Source organism: Cupressus sempervirens, chromosome 5, assembly GCF_028749045.1.
Source record: "Cupressus sempervirens isolate cs-2001-9-10 chromosome 5, ASM2874904v1, whole genome shotgun sequence".
NCBI lineage: Eukaryota > Viridiplantae > Streptophyta > Pinopsida > Cupressales > Cupressaceae > Cupressus > Cupressus sempervirens.
In genome coordinates this window covers 620,120,056-620,141,407 of record NC_143122.1, presented here as the reverse complement: position 1 = coordinate 620,141,407, position 21,352 = coordinate 620,120,056, and the positions used below count along the sequence as shown (strand labels likewise).

The 21,352-nt window shown below is 33.9% G+C and overlaps 1 protein-coding gene across 2 annotated transcripts in view; it reads left to right on the top strand.

The window, feature by feature from the left end:
- Window positions 1–1,759: 1,759 nt before the first annotated feature.
- Window positions 1,760–21,352, top strand: part of LOC149557422 (protein YIP4b-like) — a 33,623-nt gene continuing 14,030 nt past the window's right edge. Inside the window, exons 1-2 of one of the 2 annotated variants that reach the window (XM_089832065.1) lie at window positions 1,760–1,877; window positions 2,561–3,050. In XM_089832065.1, coding sequence (XP_089688191.1) covers window positions 2,571–3,050 — 480 coding nt within the window. In that variant the 5' untranslated portion in view covers window positions 1,760–1,877; window positions 2,561–2,570. Of the gene's footprint in view, window positions 1,878–2,545; window positions 3,051–21,352 lie in introns of both variants that reach the window. The other variant, XM_089832066.1, reaches the window with a different exon arrangement.

Sequence of the window (21,352 nt, the reverse complement as noted above, 5' to 3'; positions counted from 1 at the left end):
TTTTAAAATAATTAAAAGTAATAAAAACTAAATAATCTAACAAAGAATCTTAAAAATTAGAAACTAAGTAATATTACAAAGAATTTTAAAATGGTAGTTATTGTACGTATAATTATGTTTATTGTTTATGTATTTAAAATTTAAAATATCTTATATCATTTTTGACTGTCAAGTTGTTGATTAAATATTTTTTCTTAATAAATAAAAATAGTGTATAAAGATGACAATTAATTGTAGTTTTTTTTTTTTTAAATAAAGAATTATTTGATGTTAAATATTTGTAAAAAAAATATTTTTGTTTTGTAATTTTCAATTTCTCTAGTTTTTAAATCACATAATTCGTCCTTTTAGGATAAACAATTGGTTTCTAATTTCTTACATTGCAAACATCCTAAAAACAAAATAAAATTTATTGTACTACAAACTCCAAGACACAAAGAATAAACAATTTAAATTGTGAATGTCTTTTCTATATGTAGATTTTAGTTATAACATGCTTATGCTTTTGTTAGGGTTTTGGTTGGTATTGTTTAACTTTGCACAAGATCTCAATGATCCATTTGTTCACAACACATTACAACACATTTATGACAACTTTATAATTGCACTCAAACTAATATTGTAGAAATTTTATTCATCATCTCAAGGCTTCTCATGGAAAAACCAATAATGCAAAAAATGTGTTGCCTTGTACTGTACGCATCATTTATTTAGTGAAATTGAACAACATTTCCAGTCTCAAAACTCTTGAAGTTAAAGAATTCCATTTTGTTCTAAATTTCTTATACACTTTTGAGTTTTCTACGATAGAGTTTAGATTTACTCATTTTTTAATTAAATCATGTCATTAGACATTTATAATGCTCTAAATTTCTTCTATTGATTGTGATAAATTTCAAAGTAGATCAAAAGTATGACCCATTTTTCTTGTTTTATAATTAAAAAATCAATATTTTTGTTGTTTAGTTATCCTACAAAAGCATTCCTAACACCAAATTCATTACAATATGAAAGTAAACCTTGTATTATGTTGAGCACGCCATACAATATCATTTATTATCTAGTCCTCTTAACCAATTTTAGAGCTTCTTGCAATTTTTTTTGTAAAGGTGTTGATGCTAAAATTCTAATGACACAAAGAAGTAATTTTGCACTTGGTAAGAGCTATAACTTATCTACTCGCATTTAACTACAAACATTAATGCAAAATGTAATTGTCTATGTTTCTCCACTGTCTTTAGCTCTTAAGTTCTATGTACAATTACAATTAATTTTAATATGGTTTAAAAATAGTTCAACCTCTAAAACATCAAAGGATATAAAAAATGTTCTTCTAATACATTTTGCATTCTTCCAAATTAAAAAGTTTATTCCTCCATCTCAACCCTTTATTACTACACTCTACAATACTATAATCATGACACATATGGCAAGAACTATGACGCTTTGTGTCTCTTGTCTCTTGTTTTATATACGAGGTATGTAACACTTAGCGCTTACATTATCTCTGGTTAACATTATCAACCCTTAAGCGTATTATGTAAAATTTATGGATCTAAAACTATTAATAAATAAATTTTTAAGATAGATAATTGAAAAGGCAGTTAAAAGCATAAAGTAAAGGTCCGCAGAAGCGATAAGGGGTCCTTCCGTCCGAGGTGGCAATCAACGTGGCAACATGCAAGGAACCTTGTGTCCTAAGATTTTAGTCATGGACTTCAAATGTGATTTAAATATGTTTCTTTTCATTTTAATTTTCAGCTCTCCTCTGAATTCCACGGATCGATTTATTTCGTGTTTAGGCCAAGTCGATGCTCACTCCGCGCAGACAATTTCATCCGTAAATTACAACTGTGCACAAGATTCTGTTTGGACAGGTTTGAGAAAAATCCTCTGTTTTACTTGGGTTCACATTTTATTTGTTCTTGGTTACAATGGTAAAACTTCTTCAGATATGAGTTAGGGGATTTCTGCGCGTTGATTTCAATAACATTAAAGCGACCTAAGCCGATTATGATGGCAATCCTCTGATCCAAATTTCTTTTATGGGATTTTAAAAGATCTGTACAATTTATTCCGTTGGCGTAAAATTGTAATATTCGAGAACCTTTGAGTTTTAGGGTTCGAGTCCTTGCCATCTTTAAGGTTCTGTTTTTTTCCGCTTAATTGTACCTTTTGTCCCCATTTTGGATATAAATTAATTTATGATGGATAACTGAGAATTAAGCATACTGAATTTTAGATCAATCTTAAAATCCATCTATCGTGTTAAATATTAGCATTATCTATATCCTGGAAGTCTAGTGTTTCGATCCTCTGCGCTTGGAAGCTGTATTTGTTAACCTCAAATTGTTGTTTATTTTTCAACGGGTAAAATCAAATTCTGATGGATTATTGAGAAAGGTTGTTATATACAGACACTGATAAAATATATATATGATGTAAAATGTTTTCGAAGTTTTATACGAATAATTTTCAGGATTTGAGTTTTTGCCCCTCTTTCAAGATGTTTTCTTAACCATTGCCGTTTGTTTCCTTTTTATAGATAAAAGTTTTATAGATCATTGAGAATGTCTGAGAGTGACACGGTTCCCCTGCACCCTAGATCTTCTCAATCGGACATTGATGAGATTGAGAGTCTCATAAATGTAAGCGTACAACCGGCAACACCTTTGACTCAACATGCACCTGTGCTGCCCGCAAGACCTCCGAGCCCTCCCAGAGCATCAATTCCTGTTTCTACCTCACCCTTCACAACGCCGCTGCCTCCAGTGACATCACTGTCAAATGGGAGTGCGCCTGTCACTGCTGCTTCAACGGGCATTGCTGCCACTGGATTTGGTTCGTCTTCAACTACATTGACAGAGCCTGTTTGGGAAACGGTCAAAAGAGATTTGATGAGAATAGTGAGTAACCTGAAGCTGGTTGTGTTTCCGAATCCATACCGTGAAGATCCAGGAAAAGCATTGCGTGACTGGGATCTCTGGGGACCTTTTTTCTTTATCATCTTCTTGGGTCTCATGCTGTCCTGGTCGGCATCCATTGATAAGGTTGGTAAAACATTCTTTTCCTAAGTGCCTGAACAATTGGCTACAGTTGATGCATAATTAAAATAGGAGTGCTGGTACAAGTTGATGTTGCATTTTTTTTTGTGTGTAGTGAGAGTCGGGTTATGCACTAACTGCCTACTTTTGCGCTCAACAAAGTGAAAAATCGATGCACTAATAGGAAATTTAAAAAAAAACTCCTAAACCTGTCAGCAAATGCATTTTGTGATTGGTAGGAAGGTGTTTTTTCAGCAAATGCATTTTGTGATTGGTAGGAGGGTGTTTTTTATATATCCTATGTTAGAGCTGTTGTTGTTTTACAAATAAGTCATATTCTGTTGTTAGATTCTCAGATTTACACATGTCAATCCTTGTTTTCCTTTAAATATAATCCTATGGTCTATGATAGATATATTTAAATTTTCTGAAATAGTTATAGAATGATTAAGCAGCTAGTTATGCTTGTAGAAAATTATTCTCTAGAATTTTCCCTCGTTGAATACGATAAATAAGCACAAAGTACTGTTTGCATATTTAAAAAAGAAGACCAAATTCTCAACAATTTCACGAAGTTGAATTATCTCATTTGTGGATTTGGAAAATCAGTTTCCTATTTTGCATGCTTTTGGATGATGAGTTTGAGCATCTTCTTTCCAGTGCATGTGTTCTTACCATGTTTGATTATATGTTTGTTAAAATAATAATTAAATATACCCTTCAAAATGTCTGCAGTGAATTTTTTTTTAATTAATTAGAAGACCAGTTTGTACTTACCTTTTTCTTGGTTTCTAAAAAGTCTTTTTTATATGACCATCAACCAATTATACTAGCAGATTTGCAGTATATACACAACTTACAATGTATCCAATATGATAGATGCTTTAAGAATACATACAGGATCTGTCCTGTCATAACAGAACCAATGAAACATGTTGATTTCAAAATATAAATATCATTCAGATTAATATCATCCAGGGTTACACGGAGACACATTCATACCTCTTTTCTCCAAGTTCCCCTACCTCTGCCATGTCCAAAATTCGAGGTCCAGAATGGCTAGAAAATATTGTCCAGCTTTTCCCTCTCACTGTCAAAATCATGTATTTGTTATCTTGCTTGACATCCTGATGACAGCCAGGGATGTTTGTGACATACTTTGGCCTCTCTTGGGCACAGCCAGATCTCCCAGTGGGCATTGATATTTTTTAATAAAAAAATCAGTTTACATCAATCCTGATTGTCTCCGTAAACAACCCACACTTTCATTTGCAACCAACACGTATTTGGCAGAAGCAATCAACTTGGACAGCTATTATCAATTCAGTGAACATGGAACATTGAATATTGTGTAAATTTCTAAGTTTGAATCTTGATGTCATGTATAATAATGCTTTAATTTTTTTCCTACCCATGGTTGAAGTTAAAATAACATAGAACTAAATGAGATAAAGAAATAACCATGAGAACCTTTTAAATTAATACAACAAATAAAATTTTAAATACATTACACTACTATACATTTATAGTATAAAATATTTAAACATTGTGGTTTCCATCTATTGATGGGTATCCGTCTGAAGATAAGGCAATCACTCATGGCAAAGATCGGGAAATGAGACCATGTGAAGAAATTGGAACTGCTTTTATAAGTACTAACCTTCAGTTGTATTGAAAATTATTCGGAATTAAGATTAACGAAATTTTGTTTATGCTTGTTGGTGTGACTTTTGAACATGCCAACTTGGGAAGCAAGTTGGCACTGTCTTGAAAGACTTCACTCCTCTAAGGCTCACGATTCCTACTTGGAGGTTTTGTTGGTGGTTGGAATCTGTTAATTGACTGTTCCACTAAAGGAATTATTTTTATTGGTTACTTACCAGGCTTGCTAAAATAAGTTGGTGTGCTTTCAGATAACTTACATTAGCAGTTTGAGTTTTTTAACTTCACAATGATAAATATCAACCTATGGCAGCTGTAATCTTTTATACTTATTTCAATCCCGTGGGTAATAATAACAGGGATCTATAATGCTCGAATAAAATACTCCAAGTTAAAATATAAACTTTTAAAACAGTCACAACATTAGATTTGAATCATTGATAATAGGACTTATCTGCAAATTTCAAATTTGTTCAACATGAGAGCCAATATACTGGAATAGAGGAATTGGATACAACCTCGTTACTTTGCCGCACAAACCAATCCTCCGGACTGAAGCCTAAAGATTTCTTTCATTGCACCAACTCCACGTACAGATAGTTCTCTTAAGTAGGAACATGAAAATCTTGAACACAGCAACATTTTATTTTATTCCTTGGCTAATCATCTCTTGTTCAAAGCTATCGGGTCTGCTCTCTGTGACTTTCTTCCTCAGAAGACAACACCTATCAATTTGCAAACTTGCCAGCACTCTGCATACTCAACTCTAAGATCTAGATTACTCTTCTCCAATTGAACCACCACACTCATGAATATGCGACCATACAGCATTTTCCACTCTAGAACAGTATGATTCACAGGTCCACTGCAGTACATAACAAGCACTCTATTCCCATCAAATTTCCTCCACCCAATCAGATTTGTAATCTCAAAATTCACTGCATCTGCTTCCTCGATGCCAAGATGCACTGACGGAAGCTACAGAGGCACAAACTCCTCCTGATTTTTATGGAACTCTAAGCACTTTGCCTACCCAGCTAACAACAATCTCAGCTGAAGGTAACCCACAGCCAGCAAATCCTGAAGCCAGGCATCAGTGACTGTCACATCTTGTGAAGTCCAGAAGCCCTTCACAGCCATGTAATGGCTCAAATGCAAAGTCTTCTCAAACAGGGTCAGCTTGGTAGACCTCCAGGATATGAGAAACTTAGTCAAATGACCTATGTTAACATGGAGGTCCTTCTTGTCTGAAAAGGGATATGTCTGAGCTTGACCAATTCTGTGAGCAGGGTAATAAATGGAAACATAACCACCAATCTCCCACAAATTCCTCTGCGCCCAGTAGCCCCTGAGAATATCAGAGGACATAGCGCTGATAGAAGCAGGAAGCACGAGCCACCAAATTGCAGGTCTATGAATAAAAGTATTGAAAGAATTCACAGGGGGCCATAATACCTCGAGGCAGCAAAACGACTGGAGCATGTGAATGAAACCTGATGTTGAATGCCTCAATTCCAGACTTTCTAGTTTAGTGAAACGCCGAATCCACATCAAGAAGCCCATTGGCAATTCCCTACTGAATAAATTGTTTTCCACTGTAAACCTCTCCATAGTAAGGATCAAAGTCATAGAGTTCGCTTAATGCTTCAGGTTCGAAATTCGGTGAACCCCCAAAAAATGACTAAAAATCATTAAATTCGTCAGGAAATTCGGCAATTTTTCCCTTGTCGTTTTTTCATAAGGGTTGAAGTATCTGGTATGCGCGTGGCAGTCAAAGCATTTCTGAGGGTTGAAACAATCAGTGGAAAACATCTTTGGCAGTTGCTGTTGTCTGAAATTGCCGTTCATCTTTGGCTGTTTCTGTTCAGCGTAGCCCAGCGGCAACCATTAATCTTTGACGTCTGAAACTGCCATTCATCTTTTGCCTCTGAAATTTCTGTTCAACTTTGGTTATTTTTTCATCTTTGTCCTGCGATCTCCCACAAAAGCTCTACAATTTTCAGACTTGCCCAGTCGTTGACGGTCATGGATATAATATATTTATAAAGGTTTCATTTTATTTTTTTAGGTTTAGAGTTTACTAGTTTTTATTAAATCTTATTTAACGTTTCTTATGTTATTTTCTAAGTCACAAGGTTCAAATTTGAGTTCGAGTTTGAAAGCTGTGAAGTTTGGATGAAGTTCAAGAAGGTAAAACAAATTAAAAAAATCGACATTAAATTCGCCTTATATAATTTTCAAAAATTAATATATATATGTTATTTATTGTCAAATGTTTATATAAAATAAAATTGTGAAAATTATAAAATAAAATAATAAAAAAATATTATAATAAAAAATTAATAATAATAAATAAACATACAAAACAGTAATAATAAATATATGACTAATAAAAATAAAATAAAATATGCATAAAATATAAATGTTTTCCTAAAACCAATACATAAAATGTTTTACTTTCATAAAATTAATAAAAATAGCATATGATATGAAAATAACATGAGAATCGTTGAATAAGATTTAATAAAAACTAGTAAACTATAAACCTAAAAAAATAAAATGAAAACTTTATTAATATATTATATCCATGACTGTTGACGACTGGGCAAGTCTGAAAATTGTGGAGCTTTTGTGGGAGATCGTGGGGCAAAGATGAAAAAATAACTGAAGTTGAACAGAAATTTCAGAGGCAAAAGATGAATGGCAGCTTCAAATGTCAAAGATTAATGGTTGTCGCTGGGCTACGCTAAAGATGAACGGCAATTTCAGACAACAACAACCGCCAAAGATGTTTTCCACTGATTGTTTCAACCCTCAGAAATGATTCAACTACCAGACGCATACCAGATACTTTGACCCTTATGCAAAACGACAAGGGAAAAATTGCCGAATTTCCTAACGAATTTAACGATTTTTTTGCCATTTTTCGGGGGTTCGCCGAATTTCAAACTTGAACTAGAAAATTCAGGGAACTTTGTGACTTAGCTTCTACCAAGCCCTTTCCATATTTCTTTGTAAAAAAGTCTTTGCACTTTGCCCCAACCGCATTTCTAGCACTCAATAGATCTCACAGGCTGGCAGGAGAACCAACTTTGATACCATGTTCAAGTTTCATTGCAGAAATGAAGATAAATAGCAAACAAAATAAATGAACGAAAGACACTAAAATTATTTTGGGAACTGGAAAACCCTCCAACTTGAGGGAGAAAGCCCAGACACAAATTTATCACTTATATATTAATGAAAGAGTAGAAGATGCTTAATGAAAGAGTAGAAGTTGCTTTACAATGCCCAAAACTAGGTCAAAACTGAAGCAATAATCTTCAGCCCTATGATCTGCAAACAATAATTGAAATACCCATTTGCTATTGTTGGCAATATGGTCAGTTAGATGTTTAGAGAGTTGTCATTTATGGCAACATGTATTCAACATTTCATTTATGCATTGAGAGTTAGAAAATTGTCTAAATGTTAGACAGTGTGGAGCAATATAGAGACATATGTAATGTGTATGGGCGACACACTTTGAGTTAGCTCATGCGCAGTTGAGGATAGCTTTATGACAATGTCATGATGATGTAAGTCAGTGTGCAGATGTGTAGGGACAATACGATGTAAGTTACAGTTAAAATTCTAGTTCAGGTATTTGACAGAACAGAACATAGCATATCAGAAATATGAGTTGTATGACTCAAGGAATTACTTTGGTGACAAAATAATTACTAAGTCATGATGAGCCGACTTTGTGGATATTAATCCATAAGTTATTTTATATTATGTCAAGTGTGTGAAGACATGAAGGCTGATTGTGCAGAGAATTATTAATTTGTGAGATATTAGTAGAGATCTTATCTTGCACAAATGAGGTGTAGAATATGTGAAAGATGTGTGACATGTGAACTATTGTGAAGATAGCTTGAAAGATATGCGAGCCTTATGTGATGCAAGATCTGATGTATGATCAAAGCAAGTGCAAGTTTAAGCAGTGAGAAAGTATTGTATGTATACCTAGACTTGTGAAGAACTTTATTGCTTATTAAATGTTAGGACAGTGGGCTCTTCTTGGATGCATTGTATTTGATCTACCAATTCCTAACATGGTTGAGGCTTCTAACAAGGCCTAGTTCTCTAACAAGGACTTGAGACACTATATGTATTTCGTAGACTCCTAACAGGGTCAATATCCTTAACAAGATTCTTTTGTTTAGTGGATCATCTAGTGGGTATTATTCCCATCGGGGTTTTCTCTTGGCCAGGGTTACCCTAGTTAACAAATAATGGTGTTATGAGTTCTCTTTGTGTATGGTTATATTTACTGTTCAACATTGTTGTTTTACTTTCATATGCAAGTTATAAAGTAATTAACAATATTCAGTCGTAGGCAAAAGTTTGTAGAGTATTGATTCACACCCCCCTAGTATTATCTATTTCTAACAATTGGTATCAGAGCACAATTACTCTGAAGAGGCTTAATAGCTTGAGTAAGATCCCTATGGATATGGAACAGTTAAAGAGAAATCTTGAAGAAGCTCTTGAACAGATTGACCTTCTTATAGATGAAAGAGATAACCTGAAAGATAGGTATGAAGATGCAAAAGTTTATATTGGCAAATTGAATGACAAGATTGATGATCTGAAATCTAGTAACGAATCAAATGTGCAGACTAGTGACAATGATGAAGTAGGAAATCTCAAGAAAGAAAATGAGATCTTGAAACATGAGTTGAAAATTGTGGAACTTAAGTTGACTCTTAAGAAAGATGGTAGTAAGAGTGAACCTGATTTGAAATCTGAGAATACAGACCTTAGATCCCAGTTGAGTCAAGTGACATTTGAATTAGATTCTATTAAGATTGAGCATGCAAAATTAGAAAAGTACAATACTATTGTGAAAGGAGAATTGACACAAGCTAAGCAACATTTAGAGAAACTTTGTTCCAGTTGTGAGAAAATATGAACAAATATTTCAGCTGAGACCTTATGATAAGACATGCCTTGGTTACCTTATTGGAGAAAAGCCAGCCAAGAAAGTTGAAATTAGAAAAGAAGCAGATCTAGTTGTTGAATCCCCTTAAGAATCTGATTTGAGTAAGATTGAATCAAGCATTACTATTGAAGTATCTAAAGAGATTGAACAAGTTGATTAGTCTACAAAACATGACGAGTCTAAGAAAACAAAGCAAGTTGATAAACCTAAGCAATATGAACGACCCAAGGAAGTTAGACATGAATTCAGAGGTAGATGTTTCATATGCAATGAAATTGGTCATATGAAAAGAGATTGCACAGGTAAGTCCTTCAAACCTATTACTAATTTCTATTGTTATAATTTTTATGGTTATGGACATAAAGCAATAGATTGTAAGAAACCTAAGTTTGATAGTAATAATGCAAATAGTATAATGTTTCGGAACACTAACCCTGTGGGTAATGAAAGACGAAGATCACAAAGCAGATCTAATGGTGGAGGAAGATCTGATGGAGAAAAGAAACAGTTTGTATGTTACAAGTGTAACAATCCTGGACACATTGCAAGTGTAGTGCCTACCCTTGTTCACATCTTTTCTGGACATTGTTGTTATTATCAGACTTTGATAGACTAGTTTTATGTTGATGGATTAGTGGTATTGTTTTGACACTATCAGACATTATGTTATGGATTCAGTGGTTATATGATGAGATCATTTAGATTTTACATTTCATACATACATGATGATCATTATACTGTTTTCAGTTATTATTGACGATTAGATGGATGGTTTATTATCTTATGTGTTTTATTATGGATATTTACTCCATACTTGCATGTGTATGGTGTGTGTGTTTTCTTATTGTATGGCGTTTCTGATGTGGTTAGGGGAGTCGTAGTCACCTGCTTAGTCGGGATCTACACGATGCACCACTTCCTGCCATTGTCTGTTTAGCTTAGCATTATATATATTGTATGTACATGCATGGTCTTTCTGCAGGTTGCAGGTACCGGGTATCGACTTCCCTGAATTGCCAGGATGAGCGTACCCTATTATACTATCTCAATGATAAGAGAAGGGAGATAAATTCTCAAGTCCAAATCCCAAACGCTTAAACCAATTGTCCTAGTGAGGTAGGACAAGTATCTGGATATTTTACCCACCGAATGTGTCGGATGACATAATTCGTGATTTTTAACCCTTTAGATTGATTTTGAGTGATTTGCTCTACGATGGGTTTTCATATTTTATCTTGGAAGTCTATGGTGAATTTTCTATTAATTAAGTCTTAATAAATAGATTTAATTAATAAATTAATTATTTGAGAAAATTAATATAAAATATCATGTTATTTGATATTTTGATTATAATTAATTGAATGGGAATTAATTGAGGGAAAAGAATTAAATAAAAGAAAATTAGAAATTAAAAATTAATAATAATAATAAAAGTTATAAATATTTAAATAGAAATTATATAAAAAGTAAATTGGAGTTATAAGCTTGCATGAGAATTAACGCACTTCTCTATTTCTCATGTGTCAACAACACGGGGGTTAGTGCATCAATTAAGCACATGGTGTCTACAACCCTATGGCTCATCTTGAAGGTTGGAAAATACCCATGCTTAGTTGGTGACACCTTTCAGCTGTTTCTAGAAGCATTCTAGATGTTTCCTGAAAGCTCTTTATATTCAGGCATTCATAGAAGCTTAGACATAGCGTTGGGAGAGCAATTGGAGCATTGGAGGACTCGAGAATTCTAAAGAAGGGAGGAGCTTGCTCTGCAGATTTTCTGAAGAAGAGCGATTTAGCACCAGAATCCGGGTAGATTCTTGTGATTTTAATTATGCTATTTTCGCATCACACATTCCCTGTCTTCTTCGTGTCTTCCATATGTCTTCTGAGAAGTTTCATATTTATATGCATTCTCAATATGGATAGATTAATTTATTGGAGAATTTTATATGCATTCTATAATGCAAATATTTTATTCTTAAATTGTAGATATAATCGTTGTGGGAAAAAAAAAAACACATACATGGTTATATATATATTCAGATCAGCGTACACATATATATATATATATATATATATATATATATATATATATATGTATGTATACATTTATTATGAATCTATTATAAAATTCGAATACATACATACATACATACATACATACATACATACATATATATATATATATACACACACCTATGTATATTTATATATAATACACTGAATGAGCGATTGATAAATCGCAGTGGAGAAATTTAATAAATCGCATCACGATTCATATCGCATGAAACAATGTATATGATGAAATGCCGTGGGCACGAATTGTACCCACGCCTGCGGAAGGCAGAGACCTGCCGTGGCAGGTCTGCGGCGACAGGGATACTACGTACCTGCTGTCGGCGCAGTGCTTGCGACCGTAGGTACTACGTACCGGAGCAAGTGTTTGGGGGGGGTTAATTAATGTTAATGTGATGCAAAAAAAAAAGTTTATGTTAAAACGTTTATAAACAATCGATTCTCATTGCTATATAATATGGTGTCAATCGAAATTGTTAAATCGATTTTATGAAAACGTAATAACTATTTATATATTTACATATGTATGTATGTATGTATATATATATATATATATGTAATATGTAAATATGTTATTTATAAATTTAAGTTATTATTATTTGATAAATGATTTATATTGAAAGTTTATTTTCATAAAGGTGACTCTTTAATAACTTTCAACTATTTAATAACTTAATTGTTTTAAATTATTAAATAAAGAATTGATAGTTTGGTGGGGAATTTTATCAAACAAATATTATTAATTGGAAAATATTTTTTTTTAGTTCTAATAAGGAAAACTTTTATCCAAAAACAATATATATGTTCCTCCATTCAAACTTGGAAATTTAAATTGAGATCTCTACATTTAAATTCAAGTTGTAAACTTGGTAAAACCAAAACATGTGTTTGCATTGTGTATTCCTTATGCTATTGTTTTGGGTTTTGGGTTGACTAGTGTTGACCAGTATAGGACGTTTACCAGAGGCTTGGGGGTTATGTGATTGTGGTGATATGATGTTTAAATCTTGATCTTTATAAACCCAACCATGGTTATGTGATGGAATGCTCTATATATTGGTTGTGATTACTGATTGTTATAGTTGAGATTCTTATGTATGAGACACTTGACTTAACCATTATTTTGGTCATCGATCAGTTATCCTTGGTTATTTTCTAGTCGCCATGATGAGACTGTAATGTGGATCTATTTTTGATGATGTCATGTTGTGACATGTTTGACTCAACCATTGTTGGAGTCTTCGATCAGTATGATTGAGATATATATTTTAGTTATTGAGAACCATTGGATACTTTGATTATCAGTGATACTTTAGTTGCCAATAGAGAGCTGTTGTGTTCATGATTTTCTATGAATGTTAGCTCATGGAGATTTGATGCTTTTATGCATATTTGATGATTTTATGGATTATCTTTTGTGATTTTGAGATTTATGATTCCATGAGCATTAGGGTAGGATATCTGCATGTAGTGACGGGAAGTGGCTTGCAATGGGGGCCGGGGCCCTAAGAGGCTGCCAGGATAACTCATTGTAAGTTGGATTAATAAGTGATAACATTCACACCTAATACTAACTGAATGAATTTAAAAAGATAAGTGTTTTTGTTCTCGCCCATGCCTTGAGTGCTTGTACAGGCTAGGATGGGAGTAGTGAGACGCATGGTTGCGACTTTGCATTCCGTAGTATACCTCGTCAGTATGAGAGGATATTAGTGGCCGCATGAAATCAGTATGGACCCTTGGAGTTTAGCTAACTGCCAGGGTAACTTGTACGTGATAATTGCGATGACGCTTTTCCGCTTGCATAGTAGGTTCCTACATGTCATTGTGTGCCTCTGGGATTAGATGTCAAATTTTGTGTTTGGAACCTTTGAGTTAGTATACTTTTAGGATTCCTGGACTTATAGAGATATGTGCTATGTGATTTTGATAGCCTGTTTGAGACTTGAGATTATCTCCTCAGCACGGTGAGAGTGGACCACTTAGGTACCACGCGGTTGGGTGGTAGTGTATTTTCCAGTCTTATCATTTTGAGATTTATTGAGACATCGTGGCTGATGCGTCCTTCATGATGGTGGATATGTATCCTTTTTTATTGATGATTAGCATATGTTAGATGATGTTATCTTATGCTTTTATTTGCATGTTAGATTACTTTCTACATATGATGTGATATATATTAGGAGTGACATTCCTACTATGTAATACCGATGATCTCTTCGGTGATTTGGAATGTTACGCACGGAGGGATGGCTAGGATCCATGATGGTCTAATGATGCTATTAACGGTTGGGAGGAACCGTGCACTTAGTTTATTATGTTTGATCTTTATGATGGATGTATGTCTTCTATGATGTTGTATCATGTGTATCATGTGATTATCTCTACTTTGATGTATCATGGATTAAAATAGGATGATGTACCTTATTCTATGTATGTATATTCTTTTTAGCTTGCCATACCCTGTGACATGTATAGTGGATGATTGAGTATTTGAAATGTAATGTATAAACATTGGACTTATCATTATTATTTTATGTGGATGTTGTACTAAATGGATTCATGTATGTAAATCAACGTTAAGGGATCTTCAAGAATGTAATCTGTTATTTATGTTATGTTTACTTTCAGATGGACATTGCTATTGCTTTCGTTATTGTGCAATTAGTTATATATGGTATTTATTTTCAAAAAAAAAAAAAAATGCTACTAAACTTAGTGAAATTCTAGGTTAATTCTTTGGATCTATTGGCGGGGCATTACAGCAAGGAATTGCAATGCACTTAATTGTCAGAATTGTATCATTCAAAGGAGGAATGCACCTGTATGTTAGTGATGCAATAACTTTGGCCACAAAGCAAGATATTGCAGAATGGACAGAAAAAACTTCGACAGGAATCCTAATCACAAAAGGAATAATAACATAAATGATAGAAGGAATCATAATAGCAATAACAACAGTCAGAAGGAAGCAATCAAGGAACATGTTGATGAATTCAAAGAAGCATTTGTGAAAGCTAAGGATCTAGAAATTTCCTATATAATTTTGGAGGAACAGTATTTTGATGCACTTGATGAGAGATTGAGTTAGAAGTTTTTGACTCATCCTATTTGAATTAGGCAGTGTTAGAAGAGGTAGAGCATCAGTTAATCAGAACTAATGTTAGAGAGTGAATTAGAAGTTGTGCAGTTAATAAAAGGTAGAGGACATAGAGAGACATCTATGGTCGAGTGCGCAAGCTTAGATATGATTGTAGTAAGCTGAAAGATGGTAATCAATGATAGTTTTTGAATTTGTGGTAAATACGCATTTAATGCGGAGTTCGATTTGAAGTGATTTAAAGATTGCGAACAAGATTGTGTGTATCATTTGTTCATATCAAGTGTTTAGATTAATTAAAGAGTGATTTGACAACGAATTCAAGTGCAAAGAAAGGCGTTTGAAGTGCGAAGTTGCAGAAGCCCTAAACGTGACATTTTAAGGTATTTTACAGAGCTTGAATTAAGTTTTGAGTGCATATAGTTGAACGAATTATGACTAGTTAGACGGTATATGATGTTAGTGAAAGATTGAGGTATAAGTTCAAGAAACACCCATTTAGTGGATGATTCGTTAGGTGCATTTTCACAAATTTTGTAGAATGTGCTTCATGTAGAAGATGTTCGGAGTTACATCCATTGTAAGTTTGAAAGTATTGGTGATGAGGATATACAGAAGGACTTAGGAGTCATGTGTAACAATGACCTAACCTTGAAATCCGAGTATGCACATCTGAACGAGCTAAACCTAGTAAAGTATATGTTTTACATAGAGTTTGACAATCATGACTGGACCAAAATAATTTTGAGTAGAGTGCATGATGAGATGTTTTGGATAGGTGATGTACCAGTCGCAATTGACAATGACCTAATTCACAAGGTCACAAGTTTGAGCAATGAAGGATGCAACCTAGTGAATGATAGAAATGTGAGAAAGACAGTTGAGACAAACTTGTACACCAAGTTTGATGGAAGAAATATGAAGGTGGACATGATTTAGGACAAAGTAGTTAAAGTGATAAGTAAAATTTTAGGGTACAAGCTTAACCATGGTTCAAGGGTTAACTCAGTACTAGCCAAATTTTTACATACAGCCTATGTAATGGCAGTTGAAAGAAGAAAAGTGAATAGTCAGAACTCAGTTATTGGACAACATTGCAAAATTGAAGAAGACTAAGAATGCAGTCTTTGGAATTGAGTCCATATTGATACATTTATTCTTCTATGCAACCAAGAAGTTCTTAGGAATGGCAAATTGGGCAAGCAATGAGTGTGCAATGAAGTTGGTGGACATAGTGCTACAGGGCAAAGTTGGAAAATGTCAGAGACAATGACAGACAGGATGATGAAGAGTTTTCAGATTGAGATGAAACAAAGGTACAAAATACCTCCCTCCATGGTGGAGAAGTACAAAAATGAATTATGCTTCATGGTGGAAATTGACAATACATGCATGGAAGCAGTGTAACCAAGGGTGAAATTCATTGAGCCCATGGGATATGAGATGAGTGCAGAGCTCATTGAAGGGTATGCTAGATTATACTCCAATCAGAAAAGGGCACTGAGTTCCCTAGATGGGGTGTACCCATGATGAGAAGGTAAGGGAAGTTCATTTTGAACTTCACAACAAATATATTAACAAGAAAGTGGAGAAGAAGATAGATTCCATCGTAAAGGAATCTGGTATGACTCGAGAGTAGTTTGATGAAATAAAAGGTATTGCGCTGGAAATGAAGAATAATGGATAGACTGAGGTGATAGCAACAACACTGATTGCTGTTGCAGCACCTTCTGAGGGTGTAACAATTGTAAAACCCAGTGTGCAGACACTTGCACCCTATGCATCAGTTGCGTAAGTGCAACCAATTAGAGTTCATCGTGGTCAACCTAGGAGGCAATCAAAGGATGACTTACTTGTTGTCTGAAGGAAGTTTGAAAGATTGGTAAAGGTAAAGTAAGAACCTACACCATCTACAAGAAAAAGGGTCAAGCAAACTTCTAGTGGACCTGGGAAAAGGAGAAAGACCTTACAAGTCAGTGATTCAGAGGATGAAGCGAAGGACAACCTAGTGGAACAAGTGGCACAAGAGGGAAGAACTCTAGCAGGAAAGAAGGCATGGAAACCAAAGGAAGAAAACCTAAACATGCAAATTATAAATGATGATAATTTTGTGTAGTTGAATAAATTCTATAGCTTGTATAATAATATGGATAGAAGGCAACTAGACAATGCCATAGTAAGAAACATGATCTTGAGGAACAAAAGGTTTGACAACATTCATAACAATATCCCAGAAGACCTATATAATAGGTTATGAAACAGAAAGAAAAGAGTGATAGAAGAAGACACAAAGTTAAGAGAAAACATGATAAACAAACTATGTGAAGTTAACTCTAAAGAAGATATGGACAAAATTTTGAAGGATATTGAGCCCTTGCTAAGGAACAAAAGAAGAGCAATCATTTTGATGGGAGACAATTATGAAGAAGTTAAGAAGGAGACAGAGGAAGCCATAGTAAAACATATGACTTCTATGCTAGAAGTAAGTGCGTCGTCAAGACCAGTAAGCCCAGCATATGTACAAACAAGTACACCATCCAATGATGAGGAAGATATTGAGGAGACACAACAAGCACTATCACCTCCTCACATGGTTATGGGTACTGAATCTATACAAGTGGATACTACACATATAACAGTAGATGCAAAAGAAAATCCTTTTGCAATTTATGGGACATCAATTGTTAGCAGTATTGCTGCTTACACCAGCTTTGATGAGGAAGAAGAAGAGGAAAAGAAGAAACATGCAGAGGAGAAGAGAAACGAAGTGAAGAGGAGAGAAGAAGAAAAGAGAAAAGAAGAGAAGAAGCAAGAAGAAGAAAGGAAGAAAGAAACAAAGAGGAAAAGAGAAGAGGAAAGGAAGGTTACAAAAAAGAAACAAAGAGAAGAGGAAAAGAGGAAAGAGAAGGAAAAGCAAAAGAAGCAAGAGGAAGAGAAAAGGAAGAAAACTGATGAAGATTTTGAGCTAAAGCAGAGGTGGAAGATTGTGATGCAAGAATCAATATTTGGAGTCAGAACTTGGGAAGGTAGTGTTTCAACATGAAGTGGACATACCTTATATAGCCCCAACAATTGCACCTATTGCAACACTTGCACCTAGCTCATCATCAGCAGTCAAGCTCTTGACAACACTATCTAATGATGATGATGACCAGAAAGGGTTAATGAGCTCATTGAGCAAGTTATTTGAAAATAATAAATTTGTGAAGTCTTTGGAGAAGACATTAATTGAAGTACTAGAGAGAATGCAGAAGACAGATACTACAACTGTAACTAATCCAGAGTTGCAATCAAAGGCTAAAGAACTGGTGAAGTCTTTTGACGAAGAATTCACAACCTTGTTTGAAGTTACTTCAGCACAAGCACATGCAAAACATGATGCATTACTTTTTGATACAGTGTGCATGAATGTAAGGAATGATTTGAAGGCACTTGATGGATGCATCAAGGAGTCAAGAAAGCATATTGATGAAGGTAAGGAGTTGTATGGACAATGTGCACTGTCATACAAATACCTGACAGGTTTTGAGAATTAGTTAAATTGTTAGAGGAGTGAACTTAGTACACTCACTACAAGGTTACAGTTTCCAAAAGTCAGCATTGAAGATTTTGGAACTAAAGTTGAGAAGATCCATGATGCAATCAGAGGCACAGAGGCTGATAAGGAAAAGGTAATAAAAAAGTTCTTTACTCTTAGGGAAATTTTGTCACCCAAGATCAGCATTTTGCTGAGGCAATTGGAGTGTCTTGCAACAAAGGCCTCCTATGATAAATTTGCCTATACTGACTTAAGCACGGTCGAAGTGGCATCTTATGCACTTTGCGCACTAATCAGTATATTTGATATAGTGAAGGAAAATTGGAAGGAAGAAGTTGAGCAATTGAAACGTGTGTATGTAGATTGTTTTTCCAGAATATCAAGTTGATCAGCAGCATGCCACAAAGTTTTTGTTCACAGTCTTTTATGACACCTTTGCCATTGATGTAAAAGGTAGAGTAATATATGTAAAAAAAACTGTATGTACTAAGGAGGAATATATTTAACAAAATTGTATATGTATATGTAAGGGGGAGTACACTTATGTATCAATGTAAGGAGTGATAAGGAATGTAATGATCCATCAAAACATGATTAAAATTGTTATGTTATGAAGGCAATTTTGTGTAATTACTTTTATTAGTTTTTGTTTTGCATTACATCATTTTGGGACTTAGCCAATTTTCCCAAATGTTGCCATCAATGCCAAAGGGGGAGATTGTTGGCAATATGGTCAGTTAGATGTCTAGAGAGTGTCATTTATGGCAACTTGTATTCAACATTTCATTTATGCATTTAGAGTTAGAAAATTGTTTAAGTGCTAGATAGTTTGCAGCAGTACAGATACAAATGTGATATGTATGGACGTCACACTTCAAGTTAGCTCATGCGTAGTTGAGGGTAACTTTATGACAATGTCATGATGAAGTAAGTCAGTGTGCAAATGTGTACGAATAGTACAACGTAAGTTATGGTTAAAATACCAGTTTAGATATTTGATAGAACAAAACATAGAATATCAGAAATATTAGTTGTATGATGTAATTCCCCTTTTCCTAGGACATTATAATTTGGTGTTGCTGGCTCACTTTGCCTTGGTTTCGGGGGCGACAAAGTTCTTACGAGATTTGGTTTGAGAGTTGGCCTAGACAGTTCTAGTTTCAGATCCATCAAAGTAGTTTTGGCAGGTTGTTCAGATACTTACTATTTTTAGTAAGTAAACAGAGCTTAGTATTCTTGATATCCCAGTGTTGGTTTGGACGTGTCTCGCTGAGCGCTTTCCAACGAGCTATTGCATGTGCTAATCCGAGTTTGTTTGATCAATTATTTTAATGCCTGATGATTATATGGTTTATTGACTAAATGACTATTAAAGTTCATTTAACTTGTCACTTTATTTTTAAAAAGGTACTATGTTCACTTAAGTGACTAAAGGACAAAAAAGACGCTTTATCGCACATTGCTTAAAAGAGCGTGCATCATATTGGAAAAAGTGATAAAGGTACAAAAAGCTCCGCATGGGAAGTTATGAAGATTATAATATTTAAAACAAATATGAATCTGGGAGCTGGAAATAGTTATTAGTTATCTCTTCGAGGATGCAAACCCTTGACGAAACTTTTGGAGATTGGACGCAAACCTAGCCTTCTTACAGGTTTTATCTATATTGCCAATCTGATTGTTATTTCTATTTATAAGATTGGATTTTCTGGATTGTTGCGTGTTATTGTATTGCTGATGTATAATACAGTAACGTTATTTGACAAATATTTGTATTTATTGCTGATTTAAATATGTACTTTTGAATATTGGAGGAAATAAACACACTTTTTTGGGTTTTCTCGCATGCATATCTGTAATGTCCCATTTCAGGACATTAGTTATTTTCTCATTTCTTTGTGTAAATTTCATAATATTTTCTATCATATCCTTGACATTCAATATTTATATGTGCATTTTATAGAGTCATGTCGTTTGATTAATATTAATTATATTAATGATAATATAATTAATTATATATTTACATCAATAAGCTTAGTTAAATTAATTACTATCATAGTGTATATTATATTATATTGTAACATATATTATCTTAATAATATATCAACTATATATTATTATATTATAATTCTTTATAGTGTTTCTATATTAAATCATATCTTAATTATTAAAAATAATTATTTATTTATAATTATATTAGATTATAATTCCATATTGCTATTATAATGCGATGATATTATATAATATTACTTATAAAATATTATTACTTTAATATTATTATTAATATTACTTTATATATAATACTTTAATTATTATTTACATTACATGTCAGAATGGGGACATCACAATATCTGCTGGTTATAAAGTCTATTTAAGCTCTGGAATTTATATCAAATATTGGTTTACTGTTCAGTTTAAAATTTGTAAGTTTTATATCAAGGGTTTTAGTAAATATCCGGAAAGGTATATTATAGTGGTGTCAGAGCCATGCATCCTGCCAGCCTGCGAAATTATACCAGCAATTAAATCGCAAAAGGAATTTATGAAATCAATATATTAGTACGTTCTGGTTGCTTTAATGTGATTGGTTAGTATCTCGAGGACGAAAACCCTTGAGAAGTTGGAAGCTGGACATAGTCCTAGCCTTATCAATTGGAATTTACACCAGATCATTCGAAGGTTACTAGATAATCTAGTTTTTATCAATGGCACAGTTCAGTATTGGACATCTATAGGTAGGTATGACATACAAATTTTCAATAACATCTGCATTGGGTTGAAGCTCGCATAGGTGATTTTACTATAATTTGGGCATTTGCATATGGTAAAAACCTATTTTAGAGGAAGGATGGTTTTACCATACTAAGAGTCAGATATATCTTAGCGGCAGGTTGCATTCCTACAGCTCCCAGCTTTGTCGTATCTGCAAGACCTTTTCACTCCTAA